Here is an 18,460-nt window from a genome sequence, read left to right as displayed (position 1 = left end):
GTGGTCAATCTAGACAACAGAACATGACTCAGCCACAAAAAGGAAGGAACTGCTGATACATGGATGGTACCTGAAAGCATTACGCTGAGAGAAGCTGTCAAAGAAGATCACGAACTCTATGATTCTATTCATGAGAATCCAGGATAGGGTGTCCGTAGAGACAGGAAATAGATGAGTGCTTTTTTAGGGCTGGGTGAGGGTCAGAAAGCTAAAGTATGTAGGATCTCTTTTGGGGGTGATGACAAAATGTCCCCCAATAGACTATGGTGATCTGTGAACACACCAAAGAGCACTGAATCACACATGGGTGAATTGTATGGCCTGTGAATTATATCTCAATAAAGCTGTTGTTTGGGGATTTTTTTGTTTGTTTTAAAGAGATTCTAAGAATGGCCCAGAATTGTGAGGGCTGGTTGTGCAGATACAGCATACAGCAGCTGGCAAATTGCTGACCTGAATGCTGGGTCCATGGAGGTTTGGGCCAATCCCTCCTCCATATGAGTATGTGCCACAAACCACAAGATTTGCTCATATTTGACTTTCAAATTTGATTTCACATAGTCTCCATTCCAAAAATAATACAAAAGTTAGATTCTTCAGCCATTCAGTTAAAATAGTAACAAGGGAAAAAAAAACAATTCTACACTCTATGAAAACATCATGTCATGATCTGTTATACATGGCATGAACTACCAATGGCTGAAATTGGTATAACAAACCTATTTCTAAGCAGGGAGGTTGACTTACCTCGTAGCCAGCTGTGAAGGCGGCCAACCTGGCAAGAGACTGCTTCCCTGAACCTCCAACCCCGACCAGCAGGGCGTGGCCACGGTCCATTCGGATGATGCGGTGCACACGGGTTAGGTGCTCCAGAGCATCATCAAAGAGAACCAAGTTCATTTTGGTGTTGCTTTCATTATACTCCTCAAGAATTTCCTGAATTTAAAAAAATTTAAAAGGATCACTGGATTCTAAGAGACTCTTTCCTTTTGTCCAGGAGGAATTAAGAATGGAGAAGAGATTTTCTTTTCAATAATCTATAGCGGTTGAAATAATTAAAATCATTTAGGCTTACGGGACTAAATCTAGTGTTGACAGTTAAGGTTTTGATCTCTTGGCTTGTGATCGGCCTGCAGTGAGCAGGTTCAAGTCATGAGTTAAAATGAAAATAAATATCAGAGTCAGCTGAGTGGTTCCCAAACCTGACTGTGCTTTGGAACCCTGGGACCTGACATGGACTTGAAGGAAGGAAACTGAGTGGCGAGCCCAGGGGTCCATGTGTTTAACACATTCTTCAGGTCTTTCTATGCACCCCTGGATGTGATAATCACCCCTGGACACAAACCTACATTCTGAACCTTGAGACAGAGGCACGGGTATTCTTCCCAGCTCTGCCTCCTGAGCACCCTGCACTGCTTGACTCCCCTGAGAAGCGCGCCCAGGAAAAGTGAGCCCATGGAGAAGGTAAACGCCATCTAAACCTGAAACAAGGCTTTGGCTGCCTCATAATCCTGGATGTCTTCATAAATGCGTGTTTCCTCTTCTTGCAGGGCCATCCGGAAGTCTCCAAACAGGATGGGATCCCTCATCACCACCTCTGCATCATCGTTAAAATGTTCCATAACCAAGTCTCTTATGTGGTCTTGTACCTTTTGACAGAAGATCATTTAAGGACCCAAAATCGACAACATATATGTGCTAAAACTCATGAGAAAAAAGAACACATGCTAAGATTATCTGAAGTAATTCTTTTTTCCAACTACTACAAGGTATGTAATAATCCACCCTCCCTTATCTTTCAACTTCTATTAATGTATTTTTCCCCAATTGGTGAACTACATAAATAGATATAGATATATAGATATATAGACACAGATAGCTATAACTATAAATATAGATAGATATAGATGGCAGGATGGGACGCCTGGGTGGCTCAGAGGTTGAGTATCTGCCTTTGGCTCAGGGCATGATCCTGGTCCAGGGATCGAGTCCTGCATTGGAGTCCATATGGGGAGCCTGCTTCTCCCTCTGCCTTTGTCTATGCCTCTCTGGTATGTTGCTCATGAATGAATGAATAAATAAATAAATAAAATATTTAAAAAAAAAGATATAGATGGTAAGGGAGGGGTTTACACTTGTGTATTTCACCCAGAGAAGAATTTTGTGGTTAGTTTTTAATATGCTGGTATAGTTTGATGTACTGACCAGCTGTTTGTCTGTTTCGTTGATTAATCGGTCGTGGAAGACCCTCAGACACTCGTTTCTCCAGACTCTCACCATCTGGGTCACTGTCTGGAACCTACATGATAGAAGGGGCAAAATGAGTCATGAAGTCATTTAGAGAGAGGGGGGCTAAATGCTACTATTTTCAGATGGATACACAGAGCATGGAAAAGGACAACATTTCTATAGTCCTTTTCTTCCCCCTGTTCTCACATTAATGAAATTTAATGGAAGATAACAAATTAAGTGTAAAGACCATAAAATCATCATCTATAATTTATCCTCCATTGGGAAGAAAAAGAACATTATCTGTAAATGACATAAATGACATAAAATGAGAACCTGACACTGCTCCTACTTGCTGGAGCTCATGAATTTAAAGTTGGCATCAAGGCCACTGGCAGCTTCTTTTTTTAAGAGCCAGCTCCATCTGGCCCTAGTTCTTGAACTTTCTCTGGTTTTTGACAGAGAGCCCTTACTCTCCCCTACATACTGGAGCTGTCTTCTCCTAAACCATCATTCCAAACCCTTCAGGGAGATCTGAGAATAAGTTTGGGTATATGAAAAGCCATCAACTAATTCACTTTTCAATATTTTGTGGACTCAATATGAATCCACAAAATCGGACAATGCTTGAAAATCTATATACATTAACATAAATACATAAGCCTAGTTTCAAAAAGAAAATTTCTATACCTAGATTTAAATCCTTTTATCCTCCGTGCTTACTTCTCCTACAGACACACATAATATAACCAATTAGCAACTGCTAACAATTCAGTTGCCTGAGCAAAAGGTAACTTCATTTTTTTAATAATAAATTTATTTTTTATTGGTGTTCAATTTACCAACATACAGAATAACACCCAGTGCTCATCCCGTCAAGTGCCCCCCTCAGTGCCCGTCACCCATTCACTCCCACCCCCCACCCTCCTCCCCTTCCATCACCCCTAGTTCGTTTCCCAGAGTTAGGAGTCTTTATGTTCTGTCTCCCTTTCTGATATTTCCTACACATTTCTTCTCCCTTCCCTTATATTCCCTTTCACTATTATTTATATTCCCCAAATGAATTAGAACATACAATATTTGTCCTTCTCCGATTGACTTACTTCACTCAGCATAATAAAAAGGTAACTTCAGAATGAGGAACAAATGATCAGCAGAGCAATCCCACCAAAGGGCTAAGTACACCTGTCCACATGTCCACACATCTGCCTTTCTTGGCTCTACCTGTCTCCAAGTCACAGGCTTAACAAGTCATCAGGCATTAACCATACATTTAACTCATTTCTTCATTTAACATAAGCAAAAGGACATTGGGTGATATTCATTGATACACTGATTCATCAAATTCATTGACAAGTCCTCTGTCCTAAAAGAATAGGAAAAACCCTCATGATACCAATGGGCCACATGTTAGTGAGACAAAACAAACTCACCGTTCTGGATTAGTGAGGACAAGACCATTAAAAACTCTGGAGAGATCCCGAAGATTAAAGATGTAGTGGAACTTAGATGGGGTGGGAGGCAGGTCCTGCACAATGGTTTTGTAAAGCGCCAATGTGCAGAAGGTCAGCTTGTCACTCACAGCCATGATGCTTTCATGAAACACCTGAAAAATGAAAAGAACACCCAAGTGTCTATCAGTGGATGAACAGATAAACCAATGTCGTCTATCCATAGAGTGGCATGTTTATTTGACCCTATCAAAGAGCAAAGTACTGGGCAGCCTGGTCCTGGTTGGCTCAGTGGTTTAGCGCCTCCTTCAGCCCAGGACCTGATCCTGGAGACCTGGGATCAGGTCCCATGTCGGGCTTCCTGCGTGGAGCCTGCTTCTCCCTCTGCCTGTGTCTCTGCCTCTCTCTCTCTCTCTCTCTCTCTCTCATGAATAGATAAAATCTTTAAAAAAAAAAGAGCAAAGTACTGACACACACACTACCAATGGATGAATCTTGAAAATGTGATGCTAAAGAAAGTAGCCAGTCATAGAAGACCACATACTGTATGATTCCATTTGTCTGAAATATCCAGAAGAGGGAAATCTACAAAGGTAGAATGCAAATTAGCAATTGCCAAGGGCTGAAGGATGGGAGATTGTGATTGCTTTGGGGGTAACAAAAATATTCTGAAATTAGGTAGTGGTAATGGTTGTACAACATTGGGAATCGTACTCAATGCCGAAACTTTAAATTGGTTAAAATAACTAATGCTACACTATGTGAATTGTACCATAAATTTTAAAGAAGAGATAAAAAGGGGCACTTGGGTGGCTCAGCTGGTTGAGCATCTGACTCTTGATTTCAGCTCAGGTCATGATTTCAAGGTCATGAAATTGAGCCCTAAGTCACACTCCACACTGAGCATGGAACCTGCTTAAGATTCTCTCCCAAGGGATCCCTGGGTGGCGCAGAGGTTTGGCGCCTGCCTTTGGCCCAGGGCGCGATCCTGGAGACCCGGGATCGAATCCCACGTCAGGCTCCCGGTGCATGGAGCCTGCTTCTCCCTCTGCCTGTGTCTCTGCCTCTCTCTCTCTCTCTCTCTCTGTGTGACTATCATAAATAAATAAAAATTAAAAAAAAAAAAAAAAAAAGATTCTCTCCCTCTCCCTCTGCCCCTTCCACCCCCATTCACATACTCTCTCTCTCTGAGAGAAAAAAGGCCAAAGAAACATCATCTGATTTGCTTTGTTTCCCTAGATTTTCACATTGACAAGTCAACATGATGTGAAACCAAAACCCAAACCAGTCCTTGGTTAGAGTTTGATTTGACCAGTGTAGACTCACAGTTTTGACACTGAATAGCTTATGATAGGGCACAAACATGCCAGGTGCCCACAGTTCCTATGGATCACACCTCACCATCCCACATCTTTACCTCTCCTGCCCCTCAAGGCTTTGTGTGCACAAATCTCATTATAGGAGGGAAATGGCAGGACCAGAAGGTCATCATTTAAGTGAATAGGTTCCACTTGTGGGGGGAGGGGTAGCCAAGTTAAATCATCATAATGAGAGCAGTAACTAGTATCTAATGAGTATCTTCTGTGTGCTAGACACTGTGCCACACATTTTATGTGCCCTTTTCTCCTTTCATTTTCCCAGAAACTCAGTGAGGTGGACACCATCATTATCCCTGTTCCAGATGAGAACCAGGTCTAGGAGAGCTCAAGGGACTTACCCAGGGAGCAGAATGGGACCTGACTCCAGGTCTTGGTCCCCTAGTTGATTCACTGACTCAACTCAATGTGGCACATGTAACTCAGGGCTACATCATGACTTCTGTGCACCCAAGACACTTTTGCCTTCTGGGCCCCATCCCCCATAAAAATATATGACTTTATATTTTATGACTGCACTGGTATACAGATGAATATAATCCAGGCTAGATTATATTCTCTTTTTTCTTCTGGTTTTAAAAGAAGTCAAAGTACGTTCATGGACTCCCAAAAGTACTGCAGGCCTTGTGCCTGCTGTGCCTCATGCCTAAGTCAACCATACATACACTTCTCCCCAACACAAGGTCCTCCAGGTTACACTGGTAATTAAAAGCAAGTTACCGAAGTGTGGCCTTTCAGGATGGAGGAATAAATTAAATGCAAAGACTCCTCTGAAGGAAATGGTACATTGAAGACACTGAACAGTGAAATAAATCTCGGATCAACTTCATTGCGGCCTCCTCCAGCTTTTCCCATGGCAGCAATAAAGCCGAGGTCCCGAATGCTTTTACAATTCAGCTCCTTCCCACGGTCATACAAGTAGCCTTTTTCCAACAGCAGTTTCAGCAAGGCGATTGGCTGCTGTGTGCCATATTCATCCACCTTGATTTTGTTTTTAAAGAAAAGAGATAACGGTAGTATCATAAAGCAGAACTCAGAGATGCCTTTCCTGACCATTTAAACTAATTCCCGTCTTTCCTCTTCCTCTCTCTGAGCACTCTGGTTTTCATTCCATAGGGTTTCTGAAGGTTTGCCACTATATATTCATTTGTAATTTTTTTAAATCCGTCTTCCCCCTCTGGACTATAAGCTCCATAAGGGCAGGGACTACTATGTTTTGTTCATCACTGCACAGCACCAGACCCATAGGAGGTGCTCAATAAATATATGCTAATTGGATGGATGCATGGATGGATAAAAGGGTGTGTGGGTACATGCATATATAGGAATAGATGCACAATCGGATGAGTGTGGATAGAGGGATGGATGGATGGATGGATGGATGGATGGAAAGACACTTGGAAAGATGGATGGATAGAAGGATGCGTGGGTGCATGCATGGATAGATATATACATGAATGGATGAACAGATGCATAAATGGATGCATAAGTGAGTGTGTGGATACAGGGATGAATGGTTAGATAAACAGATGGATGCGTGCGTGCACGGATGGATGGGTGGATCCTGGCTTTGCAGTCTATTTGGAAGATAGATTTTCAGAGGAAAAAACATGGTTCTGCAGGAATTACATAAATTTACATTTCAGTACAAAGAAAACCTCACACCTCTCAGGCTCTAGCCCCAGAAACACACTCCGCATGCATGCTAAAGTTTCCCTTCATTGGTAATTCCAGAGGAACCCCGGAGAAGTGTCTAGGCCCTATGCTTCCCATGTATATGGGACTGAGAACAATATTATCATCTAAGCTATAGGCTCATTGGGAAATCACTTACTCAAACACATGCTGTAAAGAGTTTGGAGGCTGCCTGCTGCCTGCTTACTCCTTCAAGAAAGCAAGGAGAGCAATCTGTAGGGAAAAGTCCCTCTGTGTAAGAACACTCCAGTAACACTGTCTCCTAAGCTGGCTCCCCATAGCCAGCACCCTGCAGGTGTTATGCAGAATGAAGACACATGTTCTCCCACTCATGAATGCCATACACATACGCAGCAACACAAACACAAGCACACAGCCTTGCCCCATCGCTCCCCACTCTGTAGCCCTGACGCTACCTTCGGCATATTCATGTCATCCATGAACACCAGGAGGCGCTTCCCCATGGGTGGGCCATATGTGTCTTTGGTTCGTTTTTCCACATTTGCTTCCAAATTTCTTTGGATATCCATAGAGGTGGTGCGGGAGGAGAAATTGGCCATTAACACAATCTGGAACAGAGAGGGATCATTCCAGAAGGCGGTTGTTTCTTCACAGTACCAGCGGGAAATGCTGGACCGTGAGCTACCATCAATTTTGCAAATTCACTGGGATCTGAACTTTTCTATAATCCACTGTCTGTCTGTACTTCATTCTTCACCTTTGGCAGCTTATATGAGGCAACAGTGAGTTGCTGCGTGTGGGCCTTGGGTGCCTGTGGACAGGGAGGGGTGTTCTTAGTTCTGCATAGTTCTGGCTAGGGGAACCTCCAGAATTAGGTTTAACCTTCTAGAGCCTCATTTTTCACATCTGTAAGACAATTTTGATAACACCTGCTTGGATTACGTCATGGGGTGATTTTATCACAGGAGATGAAGTCCACAAAGGTATTTTCAGTATGACAAGGTAATAATATTCAACCATAAGTGACTGTCATGCCTGCTGCATCTTAATAAGTAAGTCTGAGAGAGCACCTGTGGAACTGACCCCGTGAGAGAAAGTTGAGGGAGGTCCCCCAGTCCCTGTGCGGAAAGCATGTCCTTATGCACAGAATGTACCCAGGGCCGGCCAATTGCGCTTCTTAGCGCATTACTGAGACTTCACTGGCCAGAGGTTCTCGCACATAATTGTGCCCCTGAGTCACTTGGAGGTCTAGTGCCACACAGCTCCCAGGGCCCCATCCTCAGAGTTTCCGATTCAATAGGTCTAGAGTAGTATAAGCAAATTTTCAGGCAATACTGCTGGCTTAGGGACCACCCTTAAGAACCACCACCGTGGCTAACACTGCCTTCTAAGGGGCTCACTGGTGCAGCTGCACAGGAGCCCAACATGTCGAAGGTGAATGTGCATCTCATTATAACGAATATGCTCAAATGTGCCTGTTGGGGGGATAAGCACCAGCTGCTGAGTCCCAGTGGAAGGACATCACAGTGGGGGTTTCTGAACATCACTGTTGTTTGCCTGACCCCACAAACTTGCAGGTCCCTCTGGTGGTAAACATCCCTCTGCACCCTCTGGGATGACATCCTTAAAGCTAAATATACCATGTTTCCACGCGCCAGCGTGTGAGTGGGCTCAACCACTTGCAGGCAGTCTGGCCCAGTCCTGTGTACATCCCTCACGTGATGCCTATGCCCAAGCTTGGCTGACCACTCCCTGCCCCAGAGGACCACGTGGTTTCCGGGCAACAAGCTAAGTATGAAAGTCAGGGAGGAAAGCCGCAGGAAACTTCGCTCCCCTTGGAAGTTCCAGAAGGCCAAAACAGGAACTGGAAACTTAAATGATGAATGGATATTAACAAAAACTAGCGCTGGGCCAGTGAGTGGATTTGGGTCAAGTATACCTGGATATCGTGAGAACCACAGGCAGCTTCCTGGAAGAGACATGAGTCTTTTCTCAGTTATTAAAATACTAAATAAAAATTGTTTTAGGCCAGAACAGTTGAAATGATGAGCAGGTGGCCTGCGTGGGGCAACTCTGAGTACAGAGAGGAGCACTGACGTGGTCCCTCCTAATCTGGAGCCCTGGCTCACTCTGCACTGTCATGTTTCACGGGTTCATTTTCAAGTTTGCCCCACTGACTGCGAGTCCCTCCAGACCTGACTGCAGGGTCACTGCTGTCTGCCTCCATGGCACCTGGCTAGCCAGCGTCTGACCTATGTCAGACGCTCCCACATTTAACGCAGAGATGGAGGAAGGAAGGAAAAACCTTCCGGTTTTCAAAGTCACAAACCAGAGATGAGTAACATGACAGCCAGCCTCTAACACCTCCCCCAAGGTGGCAGTTCTTGGCTCCCCCTGCACTGACCCCTCCCAGGGCTGCTGGGTGACCTTTTGCGTGGCAGCTGGCATCTGCCAGAGTGAATGTCCAAGGCAGAGAGTCAATAAGATGCAACACCACCCTTGATGACTTGGGACATCCTCTGCCTTCACTTCTGCCATGTTGCACAGGTTACCCAGGAACCCCTGTGAATCACCTCGATAGAGTGTGGGGGGCCTACACCGGTGGGCATCTGCAAGGGACCCCCATCAGGCCTTCAGATGCCCGCAGCCCCAGCCGACTGCTGGCCAGCTGCTCCGCAGAGGGCCTAAGCTAGAGCCACCCGGCCGAGCCACTCACGGATTCCCGGCCTGCGGGAAGGGGGAGGTGTGCAGCATCTGTGGTGCTGAGCTGCTATGCCTTGGAGCCGTTTGCTATGCAGCAGCAGGCAATGGACAAGCACAGTGACTTACGGTGATGTCTTCATTCAGATTTTTGAGGAAGTTCTGGATGGTGGCTGTCTTGGAGGTGCCAGATTCACCGACCAAGAGAATAGGTTGCCTGATCTTGACCATTTCTTCCAGCACCCAGGTAATACGTGTCGTATCCACCGTATGAACTAAGGAATATGATAAAGCACAGGAGCATCATAGAAATGCCACAGGGTGAGCAGGTATGAACTTGGAGCTTCACGGAATCCCAAACATCTCATAAAAAGCATCAGCAAAAACCCAAGACATGGCCTTGAAAATGCATGGATGGGTGCAGTCTTCTTAGGAGAACCTCCTTACCACAACCGTTATTTTTAATTTTTTTTATTTTATTTACTTATTTGAGAGAGCAGAGGGGAGGGGCAGAGGGAGAGGGAGAAGCAGACTCCCCGCTGAGCAGGGAACCCAACATGGGGCTCAACCCCAGGACCCTGGGATCACGACTTGAGCCAAAGGCAGATGCTTAACCAACTGAGCCACCCAGGCACCTCCTAACTGTTATTTTTAATAGCTCTACAAGGTATACCTTATATGTCATGAAATTCACCCATTTTAAGGGTCTAATCTGGTGAGTCTGACACATTTCTACAGCTGTGGAATCCCTGCCATAGTCTAGATTTAGAGCACCCAAACTGTTTTTAATATCCAATTCTGATTTATAGTCAGGATATTAAAAACTCCGTTTCCCCATTGCTAACATCAGCCACATCCCTCCAGGGTTTGGTTTCCTGCCCGACGACTTCCTCTAAAGAGAGAATGAAACCACGAAGCCAGGTCCAGCTCACTCCTACACTGGTCGTTTTTAATCCTGACTGGTTCCTGAGGAAATGAGTACATCTCATCCGACCAGAACCCACACCAGCCGTGTGCCACTATTCTCTAAATAGCCAGAGGAGTACATTAAAAATACAGTTGGACACATAAACATCCAAGGGACACAGCCTTGTGAGGCAGCACCTCTCACACAATACTGCCTCGCTCATTCCTCTTTCTCTCTTCCTTGGTTCCTTCCCCTGGCCAGCCAGCTGCCAGGGGACTGTGAGGGGAGGCAGGGCAGCCCGTTCTACCACCACCCCACCTGTCAGGTGGCAGCTGAGAGTCACACACATCTGCAGATGCTCAGAGCCAGTAGCACAGAAACAGAATCAGGAATGCCAGTTTCTTGGCAAGGCCCATGGCTTGTTCTTTTCAGTTTCTCCAAAGCAGCTCTCTGGGTGGGACTCAGGGTGCCACAGAGCCCACCAGGTCTGTCTTACTTCCTCATGGAACGAGAACCCTCCACTGTTAAACCAAGTATGGAGGTTCAGTTCTCACTTACCCAGGATGTCAATAAATTTCCTCTCCTGGCTGTGAATATATTCAGGAATCAGTTTGTTCCATGGTATCCATTGTTTCCGTGTGGAATCAAAATGAAAGTCATACAAGGTTGGGAGGTGACCTGCAGGGAATAATGGTCTAACTTCACTTTCGTCATAGACATGGAACTACAGAATTAGCTCCAGCACATGGAGATGGACTAATGCTACTTATTCCCTGGACAGCAACTTAACTGAGTACTTTGAATGAACACTCCTGCCCACTGGACAGAGAAGCATGGAGTCCCTTCCCTGGGAACATGAGGGGGAGGCAGATGCTAGGTGGTTCCTAGGCTTACAGGTGTTGGTGGGCCAGAGAGGGGGGAAGCGGGAGGGTAGGAAAGATGGGGGCAAGTTAATAGGCAATTTCAATGTGGAGTGCTACGATCTGCTACAGGGCAAGAACAGGTGCACTGGGCACCCCGTGAGGGCATCTAACTAGGATGGGGCAGAGAAGAGGTCTGAGAGGCATCGGGTGCCACAGGGAGGGCACCTTGGGCCTCCCCCGCACACATGTCCCTCTGTGACCCATGCACACATCCCTCACCAATCACAGGGGTGATACACAAACTCAGCTCTAAGGAAGCTCCCTCATGCCCCTCCTCCCAGACAGACTGCCACCCACAGGCCTCAGCAATGCCAACCTCTGCAGCTATCACTGGGAGGAAGCCTTCCCAGAGGAAAAGTCATCTCATCTGAGACCCGAAAGACTGGGCATTCCCAAGCCAGAAGAAGTGGGGGCCTCCAGGAGACTCTGTCTGAGGGAGAAGAGAGCATGGCGGGTGGCTGGAAGAACAGGAGGGAGTAAGTGGGTCATGCTCAGAGCAGGCAGATGAGGAAAAGCCCAAAGGGCTGTGGGACTGTTGCATGAAGAGCCCGGCAGACCATTTCAGGTGCTGGCTCTCCACCTTCCAGGTACCGGGGAGTCACCCACATTAGCCTCCAGGGGTAGACGTGGCCAGATCTGCATGTGCAAAGACCAGTGTGACCCTAAAGGAAAACGCGCAGGAGGAGGTAAGGAGAGACTGGGAGATCTGTTCTGAGGCTTCTGCCTTGCCTGATGCAGAAGTGACAGGAGCACCTCACCAGAGTGGTGGGCGCGGGGTCGTCAGACTGAAATGTCAGGTTTGGGAGGAGAAAGTATCAAGGTCACTGATGTGCAAGGCAGAGAGACAGACAGACAGGTGATTGATAGAGATGATGATGATGATGGATAGATAGACAGACTGACAGATTTCAATAGAACTGAGCTAGGGCACCAGGAGAAGGAGCAGAAGGGAAGGAGACAGGCAGGCAGGAGCTGTGAGCAGGTGGCCTAGGCTCTACGAGGACTCAAAGCACAAAAGGAGGCTCGAAGATGTGAGGAAGGGGCAGAGGAGGGGATGGGGCAGGAGCAGCCACGGGGCTGAGGAAGAACATTTCAGGAGGACAGGGAGTGGTCAGCCTCATTGGACACTGGGCAAGGCCAGGACAGTGAGGACAAGAAGGCCTGTGGGTTCCGGCGGGGAGGCCAGGGGGTGCGCTTGCTGGAGGCACCTTCCAGCTGTTGGGCAGGGAGCCTGTGCGTGGCTGCAGGCTGAGGAGTGGGTGGGATGAGAGGACACAGCTGGCAGCCAACCTTTCAAGGATGTGTGGCCTTAAAAGGAAAGAGGCAGAGAGACACCTCTGGAAGGAGACAAAATTGAGAAGATTTCACCCAAGCAGGTCCAAAAGCTGCTGGTATGGGGTCAGCAAGGGAGAGACAGGAGAGCCCACCCAAGAGGAGCCCAGCAAGGAAGTGGGCACCTGAGCAACGGGCGGGCCCGTCTGTGGGCAGGAAAACCCTGTATGATGCCTTCTATTCTTCCTGTTGAATCAAGAAGAAGGATCTTCTGCAGAGGGTCGGGTGGAGGTCTGGGGAGGAAAATGATACGCTGCCTGTGAGGAGCCAGTAGCTCATTAAAAATACAGCTGGACACATAAACATCCAAAGGACACAGCCTTGTGAGGCAGCACCTCTCACACAACACTGCCTCGCTCATTCCTCTTTCTCTCTTCCATATCTGCATTCACGGAGGCGCGGTCTGAATTCGTGGTTTTCTCAGTGTCACTCAGCCCCAGAGAGGCGCAGAAGACAGACTCAGAGCTCCTCACAGGCATTTAACAAAGGACAACAGGGCAAGGGGGCCACGGGTTGGAGCAAGAGAGGGTGAAGTGACAAGCCAACTGCAAAGGAAAGCAAGGAGCACAGGGTCGGGTTACAGAGGAGACAGGAAGAGAGGTGGGTGGTGGTCCCCACAAGGCCAGTACAAACAGGTACAGCCAGAGTCACAGAGGCTGACCAGCAGCACATTGATGATGCTGACATAAAACAGCACTGGGTGTTCAGAGCTAGCCTGAGGTCAAGGGACCCATTGCTGGAGTTGAGTGCAGAAGGCATCTGGAAATAAGATGTTTACTGAGCCATTCGAGTGCCCAGAACTAGAGCACACCAGGGGCCCCGAGGTGGGGGGGGGGGTCATTGATGACAGCCAAACAAAGCCAGCATGGCATGCACAGTTGGGAAGCACTCACCCGAAGGAGGCATGCCGCGCTGGAAAAGCATAAGCCAACTGCCACCCAAAAGAGCAGGGACTTGTAAAACATCTTTTACTTGCTCAACATGCTCCATTAGAAAGACCTGAGGCCATTTTACTTTGCACTTTGAAAAGAACACCCCAGGTAATGATGATAGAATATGACTTGGAAAGATGTCTACTTGCCAAGTCATATTCAAACATCATCAGGAAACAAAGACAGATCCTGCTGTTACATAGAGTTCTTGAAAAAAGGCACATTTTCACTGAATATAGCTCTTGGAGCATGTGTTTTTTTCACACACAAACTTAAAACCTTAATATGATGATCTCCTAAGAATGACCACAGATCCACACTTGATCGCCTACTGTGCAAATACTCAGGAATACTGCAGGTGAATTAAATTGTGGAAATTTAGAGAGGTGGTTTAAAAAAATAGGTGGAAAAGAAACTCAAAATCATGCACAGTGTGAAAAATTTTATATTCCTGTGCTCTACCAACTGAGCTATCAAAGGAATCATGTGTGAAAAAATATAAAAACTTAAACGGAGGGAGGAAATCAAATGCCTAAGTCTCAGGGGGGAAATGGTTTAGACTCAACATGAAAAGCCACTGGGGCTTCTGCTACAGCAGTTCACACACTGGAACTTCTGAGGACACACCAGGGGCACTGCCCATTGTCTACAGAAACAAAGGAGCTGGAAAACCCACACAGGCATACACGTGGAAAAGCAAGATCGCGTCTTCTAAAATCCTCCCCAAAAGCACTCTGAGTGGGAAAAGCAGGTGACACTCAGTTCTTACCTGGTAATTCCCCAGGGTTGGCCCATTCCCCTTCCATATCAGCAGAAGGCAAAGAAGCAAGACGTTTAATACATTCATCAAATTTAATCCTTCCATCCTCGAGCAGAGAAGCACCCAGAGAACAGTACAGAGCCTCTAAGAAATAGCACTCCAAAAGGTCAGGATCTTCTATTTCTCCTTCTAGTAGTGCATCCAACATCTTGGTTAACTGGGTTACCTAGTGCACAGGAAAATCCCTGATGAGCCCATATATTCCACTCCCCTGCCAGCCCAGGGTCAGTTCTGGTCATACATCTTGGGATAGCAGGTCCCAGAGTGATGGAAGCTTACGAACCCACCATATTGGTTCAGTCAGATAGAGCCTGTCATCTTGTCCTGCACAGGGTCATCACAGGAAGTGCTGTGTCTTTCTTGACAGTAACCTACAATGTTACAACTTATCCCTCTGGCATCTCTGTTTCCCTTGGACTGTGGGTCCACCTTTAAGGAAGAATTTCTCATTGCTGACAGAGATAATTTCTCACCATATTTAGATCTGTCTGAGGGACAATTGTCTTCAGCTTCTCGCCTTGTCTTCCATCCACTATCCCTTCCACTATCATATCCATGAGAGAGGGCACATATTTCTCAAAGAGAGTCTCCAAATTGCCATGCTCTGCCTGTAAAAGAGCAGAATTCCAATGCATTTTCAAGGATTCCTTTATTTAAATAGAAGTTAGTGGAAAGCTGACCTTGACAAAAAAGGGATGAGTAAGGTCTTTTGATGAATAAATCTGGCAGGCAAATAACCCTGATAACAGTGTCTTATATTTGTAGAGAGATTGGTCCTCTACAGTGCACTTTTGTCATGAAGCATTTTATTTCACTGCCATAGAGTCTACCCCACCACCCGGGAGGGGGGGAGGGAGGATAGCTCCCATTTGGCAGAAATGGGGCTGATTATCTTTGAGGTCAAGTTACATGGCCACAGTCATCTTGCAAAGAGTCCAAAGCCATGGAAGGCCTCTATCCCTATCAAGGCATTGAGGACCACCAGAGATTGGGTGGGCCTTAGACACTCTCCCTTACAACAATGGCTCCAATGGTCCTATCATGTTTCCCTTGGTCTTCTCTTCTCTGGGATAATTATGTCCCAATTTCCAATTTACCATCAGCCTCGTGGTCCTTCTGGTGATACGCCCAAACCACTTGTGTCACTTTGAGAATGTGGTCATGGTATCCTGGGTGTGGTCAAGCCACAGCCTTCACATGACTATCATACCTATCTCTGCACTTTTTAATGAAGCCTTTTTGTTATGACAATACATACTTTAGCAGCCATGTGACACATGACATGGTTTGAGATCAACTAAAACCATCAGAACTCAATTACATGACAAGCTAAGTCCTTCACACACAGCATTCATCCAATTAAGCAAAAGCTGAGCCCCTCTAAAGACAAATCTCTCAGTAGCTGGGCTTGCCTGGACCAGGAGTTGCCAACAACAACCCACAAGCCAAATCTGACCCATCACTAGATTTTTTTTTTTGTAAAGTTTTATTGGTACATAGATATGCCCAATCACATACAGTGGCTGCTTTACTGCCACAATGCCATAGTTGAGTAGTTACAAAAGAAACCATATGGCCCACAAAGCTTAAAATGTTTACTCTCTATCTCTTTACAGAAGAAATTCTGATCTAAACTATCGAAATCATTACCTATCCTACGAGTTATGGAATTTTTAGAAATCTAGAAAATGTGTCTTCCATGTTTTCATCCAATTTATTGATGAAACATTAAGTACTTAAGATCATAGGTAGATCAAGGTCAAGGTCATGGCTTTAACTACAAACAACCCTTTGGATTATGTTTATCCAACTAGCCACAAGTACTAATAACTTTTAAGTTCATTTTAGAAATAATTTTCACCTTGTTTTGTATTTCATTAACCCATTTTTTCCAGAATGGTTGATATTTCAAGTTTTTAGGATCCACATACACCATTCCACATCGAGACACAGTTGCAGGAGAGGCATACTGTAAATCACCAACCTGGAGAAAAAAAAAAAATCAGTCATGTCTATGGCTATAGACAACTGGACTACATGTTTAAAAGCCTTTGCTTTGTGCAAATTTTTATAACTGCATAAAATCCACGTCGTTCCTAGATTAACAGCCTTCATGAGGCTTCTGATTGAACACAGGTTTATGATGGAAAGATAATACATTTCTGATATAGTACCTTTTAAAGTTTTCTTTTACTATAAATTAATGTGAAAATTAATATGATTTAGAATATTTGACAAAAATAGAAAACTCTAGGGGAGAAAATAACTTATTCAAAATTCCAACACCGGGATCCCTGGGTGGCACAGCGGTTTGGTGCCTGCCTTTGGCCCAGGGCGCGATCCTGGAGACCCGGGATCGAATCCCACATCAGGCTCCCGGTGCATGGAGCCTGCTTCTCCCTCTGCCTGTGTCTCTGCCTCTCTCTCTCTCTCTGTGACTATCATAAATAAATAAAAATTAAAAAAAAATTCCAACACCAAGAAATAAACATTGTTCTTGAGTATGTATGCATCTAAACCAACAATATTAACACATCCATCTCCCTATGAAAAGAAAAGACAGTTCAGTCAGCCAATAACATAATGATATGCACAAATACCCATGCATCAACAAAGTTTGCAGGCCAAGTTAGAAACAGCATTGACATCAAGCCAAAGTGAAAGCAAATCTCATGGCCACTTCTGTGAAACAAGTTCAGAGGATACGATAAAAAACAAAGAAAAGTTAAAGGCAAATAGTGTGAAAGAAAAAAGAAGGCAACTACAAACTTCAGGCCAAAAAGAAAAAAAGGCTCTAAAAGAAAGTAAACATAATAGCAGTATACTAGCTGGCCCTACAGTAAATATTTCCATATTCATAATAAGGCAAATACGGTTTTACTGATTCAACTGATTTAGCAATATATTATTCTGAGGAGGGGAGTGAACTAGTGGTATGAGATGAACTCTCACTTTCATAGCAGTTATAGCATAGATACTTTGTAAACTTGACAGGAAAGAATAGCATGCTAAGTGTGTTGTTTACAGACACCAGGATAACAATCAGAAGAATAACTCAAGAGTGAAAAATAGTTACCTCTGGAATTCAGTAAAGAGGGATAAGAGTAGTAGGGGGAATACTGAGTTGTGGTCATCATAAAAACTCTTCTGCACTGTTTGGGTTTTCTTTAGTCATCTATATTTATTATCAATTTAATGAACATTTAAACTTTTACTGAAAAGAAAGACATATTAAAACTATTTTTCATTACTACTTGCCTCAAAGAGCAGAGCACAGTGTGCTTGAAGCCGAATGCGCTCCCCATTGGCCAATGTCAACAGCTTGTTGTCATCCATCACAGAATTCATGTTTTCTACCCACAGAGCATCCACATCCCCATCAAATAAAATATACCTGTAGCAAATAAAAATAACCCAAGCTTTCGTAGGGAACCTCTCCATTCATGTTGATGTCTTGTTCTCAGGGTTTCATAGCAAGGACCTGAGACTGAGCACCCAACTTGTTCCAGAAGTTTGACCCATAAAATCAAATGGGAAAAAAAGCAAACATAAAAACTGAGTCTGGGCACCCAGGTGGTTTGGTCAGTTAAATGTCCAACTCTGGGTTTCTGCCCAGTCATGATCTCACAGGTCATGGGATCAGGCCACACTTCAGGCTCAGTGCTCAGTGTGGAATCTGCTTGGGGATTCTCTTCCTCTGCTCCTCCCCCTACTCACACTCTCTCTCCCTCAAATAAATAAATAAATCTTTAAAAAAATTGTTTGAGTCAGTCACCATCATTGAAGAATTTAAAAACAACACAAAAATCTGGATGTCTTGCTTCTCTTGGAAACTGGAATCTTCCCAACACAGACCTGCATTCCTGCACGGGAACAATCTGCTGAAGCTCAGTAGCAGCTGTCCATGGGGATGGACAGTATCACGGTCTATCTCATTCTTTTCTTAAAACTGAGACTGAATATCAACAACTCTTTATCACTTGTTTTGATACCAAGTTTTCTTATGGTAAAGTCAGGAGAAAAGGAAAGTATTTCATATGCCCATGTGTAACGGGTTGAAATGGTGGCCCCCAAAAGATATGTTCATCCAGAAACTGTGACTATGACCTTATTGGGGGGTGGGGGGAGGGTTTT

At 45.2% G+C, this 18,460-nt stretch overlaps 1 protein-coding gene across 2 annotated transcripts in view; it reads right to left on the bottom strand.

Annotated features, from left to right (window-relative positions):
* DNAH10 (dynein axonemal heavy chain 10) overlaps nt 1–18,460 on the bottom strand; it is a 132,522-nt gene that overhangs the window by 40,519 nt on the left and 73,543 nt on the right. For both annotated transcript variants that reach the window (XM_041729521.1, XM_041729520.1), the window contains 12 exons: nt 17,585–17,720; nt 16,188–16,310; nt 14,800–14,934; nt 14,276–14,492; nt 10,878–10,997; nt 9,542–9,687; nt 7,168–7,320; nt 5,777–6,037; nt 3,663–3,835; nt 2,206–2,299; nt 1,482–1,649; nt 748–936 (listed from right to left, as the gene is read on the bottom strand). In XM_041729521.1, the coding sequence (XP_041585455.1) occupies nt 748–936; nt 1,482–1,649; nt 2,206–2,299; nt 3,663–3,835; nt 5,777–6,037; nt 7,168–7,320; nt 9,542–9,687; nt 10,878–10,997; nt 14,276–14,492; nt 14,800–14,934; nt 16,188–16,310; nt 17,585–17,720 (1,915 nt within the window). The remainder of the gene's footprint in view (nt 1–747; nt 937–1,481; nt 1,650–2,205; nt 2,300–3,662; nt 3,836–5,776; nt 6,038–7,167; nt 7,321–9,541; nt 9,688–10,877; nt 10,998–14,275; nt 14,493–14,799; nt 14,935–16,187; nt 16,311–17,584; nt 17,721–18,460) is intronic.

Source organism: Vulpes lagopus, chromosome 14 (assembly GCF_018345385.1).
Source record: "Vulpes lagopus strain Blue_001 chromosome 14, ASM1834538v1, whole genome shotgun sequence".
NCBI classification, from domain to species: Eukaryota; Metazoa; Chordata; class Mammalia; order Carnivora; family Canidae; genus Vulpes; species Vulpes lagopus.
This window is presented reverse-complemented; position numbering and strand designations above follow the sequence as displayed.